Source organism: Scardinius erythrophthalmus (genome assembly GCF_964197995.2).
Source record: "Scardinius erythrophthalmus genome assembly, chromosome: 13".
Lineage (NCBI taxonomy): Eukaryota > Metazoa > Chordata > Actinopteri > Cypriniformes > Leuciscidae > Scardinius > Scardinius erythrophthalmus.
Genome location: NC_138233.1, coordinates 14,582,291 through 14,600,411, shown reverse-complemented (window position 1 = coordinate 14,600,411; position 18,121 = coordinate 14,582,291). Strand labels below are relative to the sequence as shown.

General features: G+C 38.9%; 1 protein-coding gene across 2 annotated transcripts in view; it reads right to left on the bottom strand.

Moving 5' to 3' along the window:
• drp2 (dystrophin related protein 2) overlaps positions 1–18,121 on the bottom strand; it is a 116,551-nt gene that overhangs the window by 67,179 nt on the left and 31,251 nt on the right. Inside the window, exons 1-2 of one of the 2 annotated variants that reach the window (XM_081382143.1) lie at positions 15,480–15,587; positions 10,470–10,638 (exon numbers count right to left, since the gene is read on the bottom strand). In XM_081382143.1, coding sequence (XP_081238269.1) covers positions 10,470–10,516 — 47 coding nt within the window. In that variant the 5' untranslated portion in view covers positions 10,517–10,638; positions 15,480–15,587. Of the gene's footprint in view, positions 1–10,469; positions 10,639–15,479; positions 15,588–18,121 lie in introns of those variants that run through there. The other variant, XM_081382144.1, reaches the window with a different exon arrangement.

Genomic DNA, 18,121 nt, shown 5'->3' with positions numbered 1-18,121 from the left:
GAGTCAGTGGAATGGTTATATTACTTATTTCGGGTTGAATGGTGGTGGTTTCGCACCCCCCTGGTGCCCGAGAGCGGAAAAAACTCACTTGCAACTTTGGGACGCGGGTCGTGTTCCAGGAAGTATCGCGTGATATCAGGTCTCGCGATGTAACGAATTGCTTGACGGCACTGCACACGTAATTACACACCCCCATTCAAGCACCGGCTAGCTAAGCAAAGGGCAACGATAGATTTAGTTATGGCTGAGCCTGTAAAAAGAAGCAGAAAGCTAGGAAATCTTTGTCGGAGGACCAACGAAAGAGGAAACGGGAGACTGACTGAGCAATAAGTCAGACTCGAGTAAAGTTAAATATCGGACCGGCTTTTTCAGAATGGTGAGAACTGAGAGAAACAGAAGCCTGCAAAACGGATGCTGACCTGGCCTTATTGCTGTTGCACTTGTAAGTATCTTTGGAATAAACTCTGTTTAATATTTAAATTTCAAGTAATTGTGACCTCAGGATGTTTGCTATTGTCTGTAAAGTTTTTTTATTATGATCGCTGTCTGTTACGGGCTTACTTAACGTTACACTAGATACTATAACTTTGATGTTAGGCATTGTCATTAGCAAACACGTTTGATTTCTGTAGTTGTGTGGCCGTTCCTCTGTCGGTTTTATTTGTGTAACTTACACTTTAATTTTATGTCACTAAGTCAACGCGTCTGATAATAGGCAATAAACATGTTGCACATATCATCATCGAGCTAGAAAAAACGTTCTGATGTTTTCTTAGACAGGCAAAGGTAACTGTCATTCTACTAGATGAACCTTGCTAATATAACTTTAGACAAATATTAGCCTCCGATATATATATATATTTTATGCTCATGCCCACTCTCCCAAAAACAAACAATCACGAAAGCAGTAGTTTGCCTCGTTCATATCGTTCGTTCCCGGTAAAAATACTAGTATGCATGCCAACACAATAAAATAAAAAAAATCGCCATCAGTTGGAAAGAAAATATTGCTTTACTTGCCTCGGTAGACATAACTGGTTTTGAAATAGCCGGTTCCTCTGCTCAGCTGGGTTGACAGCTGATCAGCTGGGTTGCTTGTGGCGAGGGGGGTGGGGTGACAACAGTTCGTTTTTACGACAGAGTGTATGAAAGCATTTACTACCAGACACTAGGGGGAGCTTCGTAGAGAAAAAACACTCAAGAGTTGCCTGGTGTCCCTTTAAGAGAAGGAGAGCTATGGGCGATTTTTATTCGATTTTTTTTTTCACCTCCGCTGACGTGGATGTCACATTAAAATATATAAAAATCACATTGTGAGATACAAAAAAGTTGCAATTACAGAAAAAAAAAAAAATTATGAAACAAAGTCGTAATTACCGTAATTAGTTTTTTTTTTACTCTGAGGAAGAAATTGACTTCTATAGTATTTAAACGTTTACCAAATTAAATGTAAATGTAGTCAGAGAGAAAAAGAGACTTTTTACTTGTACTGTTACACCCATTTACTGGATGCAATCATAATTTCTTTCTCCTCTTTCTTGTTAGGTTTGTCCTCTCGACACATTTGACTCAATCAGAGCAGTTCCTGCATCTAGAGCTCTGAGCATCCACAGCAAGACTGTAGCATCTCAAACCTGTGGCATGTTTGAGCAATGCACACCATCTCTCTGCCTCTCTCGCCATCACAGATATAGTACATTACATCCCGTACACAGCCTGCTGGGTTCCTGCAGCCCTTCTAAATCCTCAGACTTAGACCATCGATCATCTCATCTCTCTCTGAGGCTTTATGGGGATTCCTCCAAAAGCCACAAAATCAAACAATGCCTCTGCCGGACAAGCATCCAAATCCCATGGTCATTTTTACAGAGGAGGAGAAACAAATAAAATCCCAATGGAATCAGAGCAGGGCAGTATTATAGACCTCCACACTTGGCTCCAGATAGCAAACTCAGGTTAACAAATGGAGATTAATGGGGGGCTTTAATGGATTGGATAGCAGTACTGAGATGGCACATGCTGGAGACATCTGGATCGGTTCGTTGCAGGAGCTGGACGGCATGTTAGTGTGACTCCTGGCTGGCCATGACTGCTAGCAAATGGGAAGCAAACAGGTAACAGCTGTGCGCAGTGCTCTGGCAGTCTTGTAACGTTGCTTGTTCAATATGAACCATCAAGCATGATGGCTAGCATAGGAAATAGCAATCAATACAAGAGGCCAACCAGGAGCTACTTTCACTGTGTTCACACATGCAAGCCATTGCTTGAGGACAATTCATGCCTTTTCAGAGCCATTTGTACTAAAAGATTTTTACACTGGCATTTATTTATTTTGCAGACGTTTTATCCAAAGCAACTTATAAGCAGGAGCAACTTAAGCAGATTAAAATGCTTCTATCCAGAACAATTTACAGTAGATGTAACCCAAGGTCATAGATGCATTAGTAAAATAAGGTGTTTGAGTGTAAAATGAGGTTCTAACACACATTTATTTTCTTACGTTTGCATAGACGTCTTACTAAATTACTTTTCGCCTTTATTGCAGCATCTAAAACATGTATTTTATGTATGAACAACTTCAGTGATGTACAAATGTTACAAGTCTTTTTAGGTTAATAGAAAATGTAATTATTTGTATTTAATAAATATGCCATTACCTGTATTTAAATGTACACATTGCGATATGCATAATCTGATAACTTGTTATAACTGAAATATTTTAGAGAAATAATAAACCTACAAAAAGTTAGTTTGATGCAGATAGCAAAGAATAGACTGGGCGCTCCAATGACATAATTTGCGATGCTCTCATAGCAAAGTAGTCTGAGAAGATCAAATATCGCAATTTTCTTTCAGTACAAATACATTAGTACAAATACCAGTGAGATCAGGATGGAGTTTGATTCCCAGCAAACGTACTGAAAAAATGTATAAATTAAATTAACATCGTAAGTTGCTTACAGTACATTGTAAGTTGAATCTCAATTGTACACATTAAAGCAAAATAAGAACATAAAACTCATTCAATCTGTCTCATTGGTCATGTTTGCAAATGAGTTGTCTAATCAACCTGGCATCGTGTACTACTATGATTGTTGGCTGTTTGATGAATGCTTTGTTCTTTTTCTTTAAGTCGCATTGATGCTAAATGCATAAATGTAAATGTTGCATGATAACTATCAGATGGGGTCGCTTCAGGGATCAGCAAATAAATAAATGCTACAGATAAATTGAGGTGCCTGGTGATATCCTTTCTCTTTCATTTGTGTTTCTGTTTCAGAAGCGTAGCCTACGGCTGCGCCATTCTCTTTGAGGCCTGTCCTCTCAATGATACCAGCCTCAAAAAGTAACACTGAATGAAAAAGAAGGGTGGGAGATTTGTCTCGAGCACAGATCCGTAGAGCAATGAAGCCATTGGCTATAAAAAGGCGTTGGCACCCTGGGAGAAATGAGCCTTACAATTCAGCATTGCCCGTCTCGCCTCTTTCATTACCCTACATTCTGTTTATGAGACACAGTTAAGCAAACACAATGGGCTACTGCACAGGCACTTGCATGCATACAAATACTGCACCTGTATTATCAACCAGTTCCGTATGTCATTGTGTATGCATAAACACTCCATTGGAACACGCCATCGGAATATTTCATATGAGCACTGAAATGCAAAAAGGAATAGATTTCTTGCAAGAGAGCTTTAGATGTATTCATATATTCACTCACATCCAATAAAACTCAGCTTAAAGCATAAATTATCTGTAGAGACATGTGTACACAAGTTTTTTTAAGGGCAGATAATGGGCAGATGGGAATAAGCAGACATTTGACTTTAACAAGACCCGGCAAGAAAGCACTAAGTCTGAGCTACCTCAGTATATGAGTGAGAGAGAGCTAAACTGCGGAAACCCAAAACTATGTGAGGCGGTCCAACTGTATCATTAGCTTCCCCAATGCAAAACTTCTGCCAAGTTAGGGATAATGAGTGCCACCTAAGTGCCTGGCAGCTTCTCTCGGCTAAAATTTTTTTCAGCCTAACTACAATTTCTCATTTTTCTAAGGGACAGATATTCACATGCTGAGCACCCCATGCTGTTGGTTGTTTATGTCAATACATGATTACTATTTCTTCAAAGATTTATAGGTGCATGAATGTAACTGTCTCAGCAGTGCATCGTGTCTACCAAGCAAAAGAGAGCGATCCGCTTGGCCCCACACTAATAGATGAGACTGCTGGACAAGCTTTATTTGATTTAATCCCTACAAACACAGCCGGGTAGACTACTTCTTAATAATTCATGCACTTCGAAATCCCTTTTGACTCATTCTTTCATTAGGGTGTCTGAATAGTGGGTTTATTTGCAAGGCCTAGCAAAAAAACTCAAAACACCACAGCATAACTTTCACAAACATTTCCTTTTTTTGTTGCTTCTGATCTCTGGTCCCATGTCATGATGCAACTGATGCAGTTTATAACCGTATAAGGACTGAAACAACTGTCTGGTGCAAACACAAATATGTGGATTTCAGCAGAGTTAGAAAAGGTTGTGTTTACAACTGGCTGCAACATTTCGAAATTTCCTCATAATGAGTAGACTGTCAGGATATGGGCTGAACTCAAAATAACCCTGCTGAAAAGACAGGCACACATTTCAGTGGTGGCCCAGGCTGGATGGTAACCGAGAGCTGGTTCCATAAAAAAAAACAAAAAAAAAAAAAAAAAAACGCATGATGTTCAGTTCCATACCATGCTCAAAATAAAAAAATTTCGCCAACGTGGACGAAAAGAACAACACTATGACAGTGTTTCCTGCACTGCTATCGACCACAACACTTACACAACACGACACTTGTCAAAAATATTGATATTTCGATATGTATCGATACTGTTTTACTGTTTTAGTTTTTTTCCTATGGTATCGATTCAGTATTGGTATCGAGGTATTTTAGTCTGGCATCGTATCAAAGTCATAGCTTTGGTATCGTGACAACACAAACATCTTATTTGGCTGTTGAATCAGCAGGGTTATTCTGGTGAAGCTTGCTGACCAAAGCAAATCTTTCTGGATATCCCAGTAGATAATAATATTCTCCCAACACATTTAATAGAAAGAGTATTTTTACATTACTTTGAAATTGTTATTTGAAGCTAGGGATGTCACGGTACCAAAAATCTAGTAGTCGGTACCGAGACCACCAAAAGAACACAATACTCGATACCCAAGTCAATACCACGATAAAAAAATAATAATAATACTTAAACATTAACTCCTTTATTTAAACTGTTAATGACACTTGGCCTTCAAATAATAAATGAAATGAAACAGTTTAGCTTTACAAAAAAGATGTTCAATGCAGTCAACATTTTTAAGGCACAGCTTTACTATTGCAATACCCGGCCATTTGAAGTTATGGCTTCTTGATGAACAGTGGCACATAGCTTTCAAGTGTTTAAAGTCCCCCTGTAGTCAAATTGCCTTGAAAAAAAAATATTCGTGCCGTAAAATAGCTTGAATGTAACTCTACACCCTTGCCTCATTTAGTATGCGTGGTTCTATGATTATGCAAATTAACCCCACCTCCACTCACTCAAGAGATCCACTCGTTGATGATCACACATTGGTTACAAGGTAGTTTGTGACATCAGAATCACCAGCAATTTCAAACCGTGTTTTTGAGACCATTTAAGACCATGAGTTTTAAAGGATAATTCCGGTATTTAAAGGGGGGGTGAAATGCTATTTCATGCATACTGAGTTTTTTACACTGGTAAAGAGTTTGATTCCCATGCTAAACATGGACAAAGTTTCAAAAATTAAGTTGTACGTTTGATGGAGTATTTCTGTTTCAAAAATACTCTTTCCGGTTTGTCACAAGTTTCGGAAAGTTTTTTTCGAGTATGGGCCTGTGTGACGTCAGACGGGGCGGAATATCCTTATACGGGTCCTAAGGGCACTTCTCCCAAAAGGGCGCGCGCGCACCCGTAGACCAGAGCGAGAGAGCAAAAGCAGTACGCCCATCAAAGCGATGTGCTCGGCTTTAGGGAAGTCATCGGCTGCGCTCCACTCAAAGGACTTAAAGAAATAAACAATGTCACCAAAAGAAGTGTGTTTTTGGTTGCCATGGCAAGATAACCCTTCACTGATTTCCAAAGAACCCAGCGTTAAGGGACCAGTGGATGGAGTTTGTTTAAACAGAGCATCAACGGAGTTATGCAAGTGTTCTTGTTTGTTCCCTGCATTTCGACCATGATTGTTTTATAAACAAGGCCCAGTTCGACGCCGGATTTGCAGATCCTCTAATGCTTAAGGATGGAACAGTCCCAAGGATAAAGGTTCACGGTCATGCGTTAGAACCGCAGGCGGTGAGTAAAATTGCTTCAAATGTCTGTGTGTTGTTAGCTATCGGCGCGTAAGCACAGCAAGTAAACAACATGATCAGGTATAGTTAATGTATCTATGGAGCATGCGATGTATGATGTGTGTAAATACATTTGTTTAGCTGGCCACTGTAGGTGTCTGTTTGTTTATCGTAAAACCACACGCGCTCGTGATTCTTTAGCTCCGCCTACACGGCACGCCTCCAGCCACTCGTTTTTTTCCGAAAAGACTCGGTACAGCCTATCTTTCTTTTATGCAATACTACTCTATAGGTACTCAAGATTTAACATGAGGTTGACTGAAACTGAGTGTTTCAACCCCCCTTTAACACCTTGAGTCTATTTTGTAGTTTGTTTTGGATGAACTAGAGTGGTGGACACAGAAATTTTGACGATGGGTCCTGTCTCGACTTTTTGACTCTTTTAGAATCGCCTTTGACCGCTTCGGAGTGGCTGTCTATGGGCATGCAAGTTAGAGATGCGCGGTTGGCGGTTACAGCCGAGGACTCCGCGGATACACCGCGGATCGGGCGGATGCCGTGACGAAAAATAATATTCTAATTAAATTCAGGCGGGGGGCGGGCGGTTGAACCAAGTCATCAGCAGCGCCTTGCATCGCCCAATCAGCGGATGGCAGGCGGGTGCGTTTTTGAAAATTGGTCAAAAACGTTGGTGCGGATGGATGGCGGACGGATGATGAGTTTTGTGATACGGTTGCGGATGAAATAATAGCCCATCCGCGCATCTCTAATGCACGTACATGTCCTTAAAACAACCCTTAACGTTCGTTTTCAAAACTGTGCAACTCAACGAGTGGTTAGTGGTGATCGTTGATGATTAAAAACAAATATATTGGCGCAATGTATGATTTCAATCCGTGTTATTTGGTATAGTGGAAATATTTCTTCAGATACCTCACAACCGCATATAAACTTCCGCTCGATATTTGAGTCTGAAGCGTTAGCACACTCCCGACCACTTGATGGCAACAACCACTTTGCCGTACAAGGACACGGTACAGAACTCGGTGTCTAGGCTCACGCTAGCCTTCTGAGAGACGGAGAACCGAGCGAAGACTACAACCAAATGTAAACAGCCCCCTTTTCCGTTTCTGGTAGCGCAGTAATATCAACGAGCAATGAGTCCTCCAACAGAAATCAATGGGATTTTACAAAATGACAAATAAAACACAACAGAAACTGTATTTCGCTAAGCTACTTGTTTTTAATCATCAACGAACAGCACTAACCACTCGGTGAGTTGCACAGTTTTGAAAACGACCGTTAAGGGTTGTTTTAAGGACATGCACGTGCATGCCCATAGACAGCCACTCTGAAGCGGTCAAAGGCGATTCTAAAAGAGTCAAAAAGTCGAGACAGGAACCATCGTTAAAATTTCTGTGTCCACCACTCTAGTTCATCCAAAACAAACTACAAAATAGACTCAAGGTGTTAAATACCGGAATTATCCTTTAAGGAGAAAATACTCCGCAATGGACTGTGTTGAGAGGAATTTGCACATGGTTTGTCAACACATAGACATAAAAACAATATCAAAAGCTTGATTTTCACTACAGGGTGACTTAAAACAATACTGTGATTGGAAGTAAAATAACTGGAACAGAAATTGCAGTATCAAGACATGGGCAAGTAAATAGAAAGGTAAAAATACAGGATATACAGTTGAATACTGTAATTGACGCTGAATTTGACAAGCAAAATAATAACAGCAAGCTACTGTATTTCTTACGAGACAATACAGTATTTTTTAGTCTAGTCAGACGTGCGACGAGCTTGCTTGAGCCCACTCTTAACTCTGAGGAAAATCACGACGCATCATGTCCCATCAACAGGCATACAGTCAAATAGGTTTAACATTACAGATCTTCCAATATTTTATTACGTTCTTCCATGTTCTTGTAGGCATTTTTCTGTGACTGCATTGAAACACTTCTAGGCGTACTGTATGTGCTGCCCCCATCAGTTCCGGAAGAACTGCAGCCTCGCTACCTTCGTTACCATCGGTACTTACGCTATTGTAGAAAAACAAGTTTCGTCAGTATTTTAAAATGTTGTTACAGACTTGGTACCGAAGTATCGGTTCTCATGACATCCCTTTTTGAAGCCTCATTATTTTCTGCATTTGGATCCTTAAAGGGATAGTTCAAGCAAAAAAATTTAATTATTTTACTCTCCCTCATGTCAGGCTTCCTTTATTTTGTGTAATTAGAACATAAAACAAATGCTGAGAAATGTCTCAGTGGTTTTGTCCATACAATAGAAGTCAGTGGTAACCAAAACTGGTTGGCTACCAACATACTTAGTAATATTATTTTGTATTCCACGGAAGAAAATAAGTCATACAGGTTTGGAACAACATGAGGGCAAGTAAATGACGACAATTTTCTTTAATGGTCTACAACTGACAAAAGATTCATGCTGTCTACACAGTTAACCATCTACTTTTAATAATTTAAAGAAAGTTTAAGAACATCTCATTTCCAAAACAAGCACAAAGCCTTGAAGGAATATTCCATTTCCTCTCTCTATTGCAGACTGCACTCAGATGCACAAAGTACATTTAGCACATGTCAAGTTTGACATGATAGTAGACCCATTAGCAAAAGGGGTTTTAACATTCTAATCTCCAAGCCTAAAGAAAGGACAGCAATTAGAATGCTGTTAGTGCTCAATCAAGCCTTTTTCTGCCTGTAGTTGAAAAGATGGGACGCAGCTTTGAGGATAGCTGAAAGGTCACCATTCACTTCCCTGCCGTTTAGCACTGAGCATTCAACAGAACTGAACCAGAATGCCCTTCTTTTTATAACTTTTACCACTGCAGGCTCTGCACTTACACTTCACAATGTAAATCTATGTGGAATGATATCAACACAGAGCTTTACTTCAAAATACAGCATGATACAGTCCTGAATTATAATCAAAATTGTGTCAGTTCAGATGTGTTGATTATTTACAATCTAAAACAAAGAGATGCTTTGAACAGATTTAAAGATGTGGGTTCTGAGTCGCATCATGAGCACCCACACACAGCTGCGCCATCAGAGAAGTGAGAAACATCCAAGCACATCTGAAATCACACATTCCCAGCATGCCTTTGTCCACCCATATACCCCCCTCAGCCACATAGCCCCCCGGTCACAGCACATTCACAGCCGTGTGTGTGGACCCCAATGAAGCCAAACATTCTGATGAGAATGACAAAGACAAGCTCTGTTCTGCCCCGCTAGCAAGTCTGTTTGATTTATTTCTGTCACAGTGCCTTAGAAAGAAAAAACTGCTAAAATTTCAAGTAAATTATTCATGTTGTTTTGTGCTCTGAAAAACAATCCACAAAATCAAGCAGTGATTCAGTATTAGGCATAAAACAAATAATGTTCTACAGTTCTAATGTCAATGTTCTACAAAAACACCATTGCAGAGACGAAAACCTTTAACACTAATCCATTAATTATATATATATATATTAATTAATTACTTACAAACTAAACCAGAAAGTTAAAATGTTTTCTAAAATGTCTGCCATTGCATTTTACAGATGCCAAAGCTGAAAAATCAGGGCATTAGAAGGAAGAGACATCTGTCTGTCAAAACACAGCCAACTGAAAAAGTCAGCCGCTGAATGCTGGTGCAATATAATCCCAGAGGGTCTTTTGTAGAGGCCACTTAGTATTCCATCCATTTCCATTACATCTGATGTTATATGGATGTATCCTTCCTTCTGGGCCAGATGATGTCAGCATACTGACAAGGGTTCCGCTATTGCTGGATATCCTTGGATGATCTTATTATTCTGTGCTGCAGGGAAGATGTCTAAACCAATCACGCCCTGTTAAAAAGTTGGGGTCGAGACTGTAATTATGAGGCTAAGTATGTAAAAGCACCTTGCATTACAGACATACAAATGACATTCAAAACAGCCCAAACTCAATCAACGGTTTCATTAGTGCCTCTGAATTTGCAATATGTGCATCTCTAACTGGTGCTATACTAAGGAAAGGTTAATAATCCCCAGAAGACAATTAACCTAATAGAAGCGTGATACAAGCAGATGGACAAAAAAAAAAGAGGTATACCTGATGTTGTGGGATTTGCGCTTGATCTCATTCCAGCAGAGATTCATGTCGTGATCAGGGTGTTTGTTCCTCTGCCCCCTGCACTGGGTGGGCAACTCCTGCCCCTCAGGATCCACCGCCGACTGGCAGGGTACACAGTGGCATCCCGGCCACGAGGGCCGCCCTGCAGCTGCAACACACAGTTAAGGATTTAGAGAACTCCCATAATCACACTAATTATTATAAAACACTGTGCTCAAGTTAAAAGTAGTTTAAGTTAAAAAAATAAAAAATAAATAAGTTAAAAAAAGTTACACTGCCCTCATCTTGTGTGTCATGCAACGATTATGCAACTGTTTTCTTTTCATTAGTGGAGCAAAATAATAATAAAAAAACAGCATACAAATGTAAGTTTGTGTGTAAAAAAAGTTACTTGATATTAACTGCTTGTTTATGGAACTGTTGTAGGCTTATAAAAGCAATATCACAGTTGGTGCCAACATCTGAACCACGGCTCTGTTGATATCCTGAAGCACAACACTCTTACTTGCATAATATTGCTCGATTATACAGTAGCCTTTTTTCATCACATTACCTTTTTATATTGAGAGAGATTAGAAGTAAGAGGAAGACATGACTCACTCAAAAAAATAAAAAATAATTTGCAACATATTACATGGCGGCTGTAGGAATGGAAGTCCCACTTTTCCATTAAAAGAGCCTCCACTCATTAATGCCCATGTGCCTAAAAATACTGCAATTTTAGCTGAAGAAGCAATTTTAGGATACCATTGTGTCAGATATGGATATATTTGCTGATATAATGATAATTTTGACAAACAGCTTTGGCGATTTTGTCATGTACCATTCAAGTAGAGCTGTATAGTACTTGCATGCCTAGGGGTGGGTATCATTTAAAATACTGATTTTACACTCAAATACACTATACACTGATACCTTGACTTCGATACCAATTTTATAAAAATTGGTATGCGTTGGCTGCAAAGATGAAGTTAACGTTGCTGACTTGTCATCTCCGCAGTATAGTGAACACGCACGTGCCTTATAGAGAGAAATGCACCTTTCATTTGGATTACATAATCAGAGAGTATTTGTTTTCGATTCGAATTGATTCGTTTAGAAGTAAACATTTCAAGCTTTCTATATGCCTATTTGTCATGTCAGTGATAGCCTATACACTGAGTTTCGGTTTATTTGTGACGCGCTCTTGCAGTCGAAGACCGAGCAACTTTCTGACAGAAAAGTATAAGGAAAAAAGGGGCTGTGTTTTGGGAAGCGACCTGAGCCAGACTTGAACTATACCAGTCACACCACATCTCCATCATATACACAATTATAATCAAACAGAAGTGATCCCTAAAATAACCATAAAAAACAAATACCCATTTGTACAGATTCATCTCAGCTGAACCCTGAAGTACACGGCAGATAAATACAATATCAGTAATGTCTGAGGGTCACGTAAGCTCTGTTTCTCTCAGCCAAAGCGGCAGTAACTCTGCTGTTACTTAAAGTATTGCTGGAATTCAGCACACGTCCAGAGCAAAGGGACGGAGACACAATCATTCCAGCAAAAGTCTCATGATTAAGGAGCTTTCCCTCAGTCATGAAACCCTTGTGTCTTGTTCAGTACCGCTGTCAGACTGCCTTTATGTTCCTCTCTTTGCCTTTCATTAGTCCCAGGGAGTGACTAGCCATAGGGAGCACTACATTTCCAAAATGTTTGCACTAAGCATTTTCCATCATCAAACACTCAAAGTTAATCTTTAAAACACTAATAGTTTAATTTCATGATGAAACGTGATGCCTAATTTATGTGGCATTTAAAATGATTGATTTTACACAAAAGACTATATACATTTATATCTACCATTTAGCAGTGATTGACTATAGCATAAAAATAATAAAACATTACAAATTCACCATAAAAAAAAATACAACCTTGCTATTTCATTTATTGAAAATATTGTATAGTCATTCAATCCCAGTTTAGCCCCATCATCCCACAAATCATCTACAGTACTCAAGCCCTCCTCTGAGACCCCCTGCTAAATGACCATAACGACATACTGTCACCTAGTCACTGCTGCATAATCTCAGCCGACATCTGTGCAGAAATAAACACATCCGGCTGTCCGGGCCCATACGGCCGCGACACAGCCAAAACAAACAGATCCTGAGATGTGTCTCAATGAAAAATTCTGTATGCTATGTTCCCCAGAGCAGTAAGTGAATTAATGTCTCCACACGGCTCTAATGCGTCCCTCCTCAGGCGGTTCCTCTTAATTCACAGTAATTTTTCAGTCTTTCTTGAATCTCTCTCTCCCTGTTTAATGCACTGTCTCTGTGATTAATCCTGGTTGTTTATGGTTCATCAGATTGCTAGATGAGGACGTCACATATTGTTAAAACTCAAAATGATCTGGAGACATTGAGGGGTGAACACCTGCAGTGCAGGATCTCTTCCTGTTTTGTGTTTACGTGCCATTACGAGTCCCCGCTCACGCCCTCACCGCTCAGTGATTTGTGTGTTTGACAAAAATTTTGCTGAATTGGCTCAAAACAAAAACGGTTGCGGAAATGAGCCTCTGGCGAGGACTTGCAGAGAGGCTTCTCCTCCAATCAGAGACGACTGGATGGAGTGTGTTCCGCTGTCCACTGCCAGGACCCTGCACCACTTCATTGGGTCCAAGCAGCACATGGACTGGCATGCCTACAGAAATCCTACACCTCCCATGCCAAACATACACAAACATGCACAAATTTACACCAATTCTAAGCAGTTCTACCAATTCTAAGCAGTTCTATGGAATTCAAATGCAATACATGCAATACAGTTTGGTACTTGCACGCTGTGTGATAAGTTTTGTATTCACAGCAACACACATCCAAAGCGCGCGCCCAGAACACCGCGTCTCACAGTGCGCAATTACTCTTTTACGTCTTCCTGAGCTTGCACCGACATATTTACACAAAATTATGTCAAACTGCCTGTCTTGTCAAGTATCATCGTAAACAGTCGGTTATGTCTAAGGTGAATTTAAACATGTGAGATAAGATGCATGTGTAACAGTATATCGTTTCCGTGCAGCTCTTAAAGTGACAGCAGCTTAATTTTCCTGCTGCTGACTGTTTTTATGTTAATCAAACAAAAAACAGAAAAAAACTCACTACTATTAACTGAATAACTTTAATAAGGGTTAATCTATATTTATACAGTGAAGACTATGTAGTAATTTTTACAGTTAATTACTATTTCTGTACCTGAAAATCTAGTTTAGACTTACATAAAAAACCTGAAAAGAACTGTTAATTTCTTTTGTACGTGTTTGTTCTGTTGTATTTATTTGTGCTATTGCTTGTAATTTGATTCTTTGGTCTTGTTATATTACTGACTGTCTCTAACAATATTTAAATTACATTTATATAAGTTAGGCTACTAGTTTTTGGTGTCATAACCATAGTTACAAGGATAAAAAACAACTAAAACAATAACTAGGCCAATTTTATTTAATTTATTTATTTAAAATTTTGGCAGGGCAAGTAAAAATTCGAACTATTGGCCCGACCGGGCCAGTATAAAAAATCCTTAATGTTGAGCCCTGAGGGTGGGTTGTTGCATGGGCTATATCTCAGCAAGTACAATGTTTTAGTACAATCACTCTAGCAATTGGTAACACTTCATGGTTCAAAAAGGCATTAACATAAGAATAATTAATGTTTAATAATACTAATCATATTTTGGCTGTTGGCTAAACAAGTGAAAACACAATTAACATACAGTTAGACAAAAGTCCCCTATAAAATGAAGGCAGATTTGAACTGAAAGGTTATTAATTGAATTAATATTTTTTTTGTATTGTTTTGTGCCATATTTAATTTTGTGGGGGGGGGAAAGGGGCATTAAAATAACCTATAACCGCTGATTTAATGGAAGGTTCCTAATGTGACAACTTACCTCATATTCTGTGACAATATACTCGACAATAAAGAACGGTATCTTTTGTCCTTTGGGAAATAAAATTGGAATCAAAAGTAGCAAAAGTATATGCCTACATAGAAACTGACTTTCAGAATACAGAAAATTAACCCACAATGAACGTACACTTCCGTTCAAAAGTTTTTCTAAAGAATTTAATACTTTTATTCAGCAAGGATGCATTAAATTGATCAACATTTTCAGCAAAAGACATTTATAATGTTACAAAAGATTTCTATTTAAAATTAATGCTGTTCTTCTGAACTTTCTTTTTATCAAAGAATCCTCTTGTATCACAGTTTCCACAAAAAATATTAAGCAACACAAATGCTGAAAATTCGGCTTTTGCAATCACATGAATAAATTAAATATTAAAATATATTATAATAGAAAAGTTATTTTAAATTGTAATAATATTTCACAATTTTACTGTTTGTGTTACATGCAGGTGAGCAGGTATTATATTTTTTTGAAAAAAAGTTCTTACAGACCTAAAACTTTTAAACGGTATAAGTATATTCACTGGTTAAAAAGTTAATTTCATTGGATCTTTGTTGCTAAATACACATTTCAACTGAAGGTCTAATTCATTATGCAAGTTCATACAGTATATTCTTTCTTCTTGGTTCAAACCATTTTATGCAATACAAGAGAAAGTTATGGACAGATTTCATTGTATCTCTAGCTGACTCAGAGGTACACAACATACAGTATACAAAAGGAAGGTCAAAGCTGAGCAAATCTACTGACACACTATGTGCAGAACATTTCACTGACCAGTGTTGAGCTTTAAGTACTTCACTTTGCCTTCAAAGACAGACTATTTCCATGTCACTAAAATATAACACTCAGTTGGTAGAGCAATGTCATCTCAAATGCCTGAATGTCAGGTGATCAAAGCATGTAAAGGAGAAAGACAGGATATGTAACATTTAAAAAGCCGACCTTGATAATCTGATTTAGACCTCAGTGCACTGTGAAAAACGTCTGTCTTTGAACCAAACAGTCAACAAGACAGTGATAGTTCTTACCTCAGAGTGGAGACCACTTCAGAAGCTCTGCCTCTAACACCAGCATGTGCATTCAAGAGCCTGTCTCTCGTTATATACACATATGGATCCTCTCCTTTGTCATCCACAGTGGGTGAGTTAGGCTCACAGAGACGGCCTGCTGTTTATGGTCTGGAAGGAGTGCTCAAATGCTGCAGAAGTCCTACAATCAAATGCACTATTGTCCTACACATTCCACATCACACCAACCTGACTTGTCCACCCACCGGGCTAGCAAAATGGCATGTACATAATCCAGCAGGCTGCAACTGGCTGCCCGCCTGTCTAAGTGACACTCAACACATGGCAGCTGGCCACTGTCCGCCTCTCTGGCCTACCCAGAGTCCTCCTGTTGTGCTGAGTTTTCCCTACCTTTCAAAGAAACTCCAACACACCTCTGTGTATTCATTACTTCCTGGCTGGACCAAATGATGTGATTAGGTTTATCCATTGAGGCCCAACTCAACTAAAGGTAGTCTTAGTCACATAATGCGTTTTCCATTCCAGTGCGTTTGCATCTTTGGCTGCGCCTTGTGCATGACACGGCATTCAACAACGAGTCGCAAGATGTTCAACTTTCAAAAAACGTATTTCTAGACCTTGCGCTTTTTCCAGTTTAAGCAAAAACTTGTTCTGTGAACTGGCCCTTAGTGACTTCTTTCAAATAATTACAAAACTTTTGAATAGTAATGTATGTACACAGCTAATTTTGAATGACTGTGAATGGTGACCAGCTAACGGTGCTATGCTAAACAGCCAAACCTTGCGCATTTAAACCTTTCGGTTTAACAGAGCACAAAAACAGTTTGCCCTCTCCAGAAAAGCTATTATCCCCTCAATGACAAATAGTAATCTTCTGTACAAAACATGCCACATGCACACTTATTTATGAAGGTAGTGCCCTTGTTTTCCACTCTGAGAGCCGCATTGGAAATTAGACCTCCATTTGCATTAGCAGTCATTATCCCAGGCTATGGTATGACAGGACATTATTCCGACCCTTGCGTAGTGCACCTTTTGTCTCTGTGCATCAGATGAACAATTGATGAGCAAATGTTTTATTCATACGTGTGTACGAGTATACTTAAGTGCCGAAGGTCTAGCAAACAAACCTCAGCAGACTACTTATCGATGCCACAAACTGATTGGAACCTCTAGCCATGCCCCACGCAATAGACCTTTTGCTGGATTAAAAAAAAAAAAAAAAAGGGTGAACAGACTCTGGTCAGAAAGGAGTGGAGCCCTCTACACCAAACAAAATCTTCTGAGTCACATCTATAGATCTCTAGGCTGGATAGACTCTCCAGTAAAGCACCTCTCATATGCCTGACTCTCTACTCAAGGGGAGAAGACATCAGGGAAATACAGAAAACCAAAGTAGCAACCTAAAGTGATGTAGACATTGTTATTAAGTTTCAAGCATGTTTTCTACAATTGAGTAGTTTTTCAATGTGATTGGAAGGTTAGGCTTATTAGCCATTGTGAGTATTACTGAGAATAAATTTGAATACAGCTATATAAGGTAAAGCCCTATTTGAAAGTGACTAGTTTTCCAGGGGGATGTTAAAGAAATTCTTGTTTCACAGACATTCTTTGCGTATTGAATCCCTTCCGAAAAAATCTGTATAAAGTAAAAATTCCAGACCTACTGGTTTTCGGCAAACTCAACGGTCCTCTGAGTAATCTAATCCATCTGAATGTGAATGTCTGTGATTGCTGATGTTGTATTATCCTAACGCTTTGCCTCATATATATATTTTTTTTTTTTTACCTACCTGAGCTACCATTAGCACACCAATCTTCAGCATGCTTTCATTTCGTTTCAATATGGATGGTATCTGACGAAAAAAATAACATTATAAAATTAATAATAAATAGAGCGAAATCGCGGAATTGTGAAGACTGCCCATTTTATTATCAGTGTCAGGTAAAAGTAAGATACCTGTCTAGATTTCTCTTCTCACTTATGAAAGTTTATTATGAACAGCCACTGCTATAAACTTGTGAAGTTTACTTAAGGTTTTTATAAAAAATGACAATTATATCAACAACTAATACATTTCACGAGTTCACACTTACAAATAAGTCAGATAGTATAAATGCGTATTTGGCGTGCTGTCCGAAGAGAGGGCTCCGGGCTCGGTATTCAGCCCGAACCCAGAGTACTCCCCCCGTATTCCTGGCTGTGAAAGATTAAGCCAAGAGTGAGGAGTCGGGGTGCTGAAGGGATGCTGAAAACTGTCAAGGAATGTTAGGCAAGCTGACAGAGTGAATATATATATACTGTATGATTCCTCTCATGCTGATAGGGTAGACATGGTAATTGTTTGATGACAAGTTGTTTGGATTGATCATTTGAACGTGCTCCTCCCGAACTTTGTTTATGAAACATCATTAAAGACATCTGACATCAGAGGCAGGCTTGTGCACAATTCAGAATTGATTTGAGAATGACTCCTTAATTCCAATTCAGTTCTTGAATTTGAATTGAATTTGAATTGATGTCAAAAACAGGATCTAGAATTACAATTCGAATTTGAATTAAAGGAAGCAGAATTGCAATTCAATAAAAATTCAATGAAATTCATATACATATTTTAAGTGAAGTGTTTAACAATGAAGCT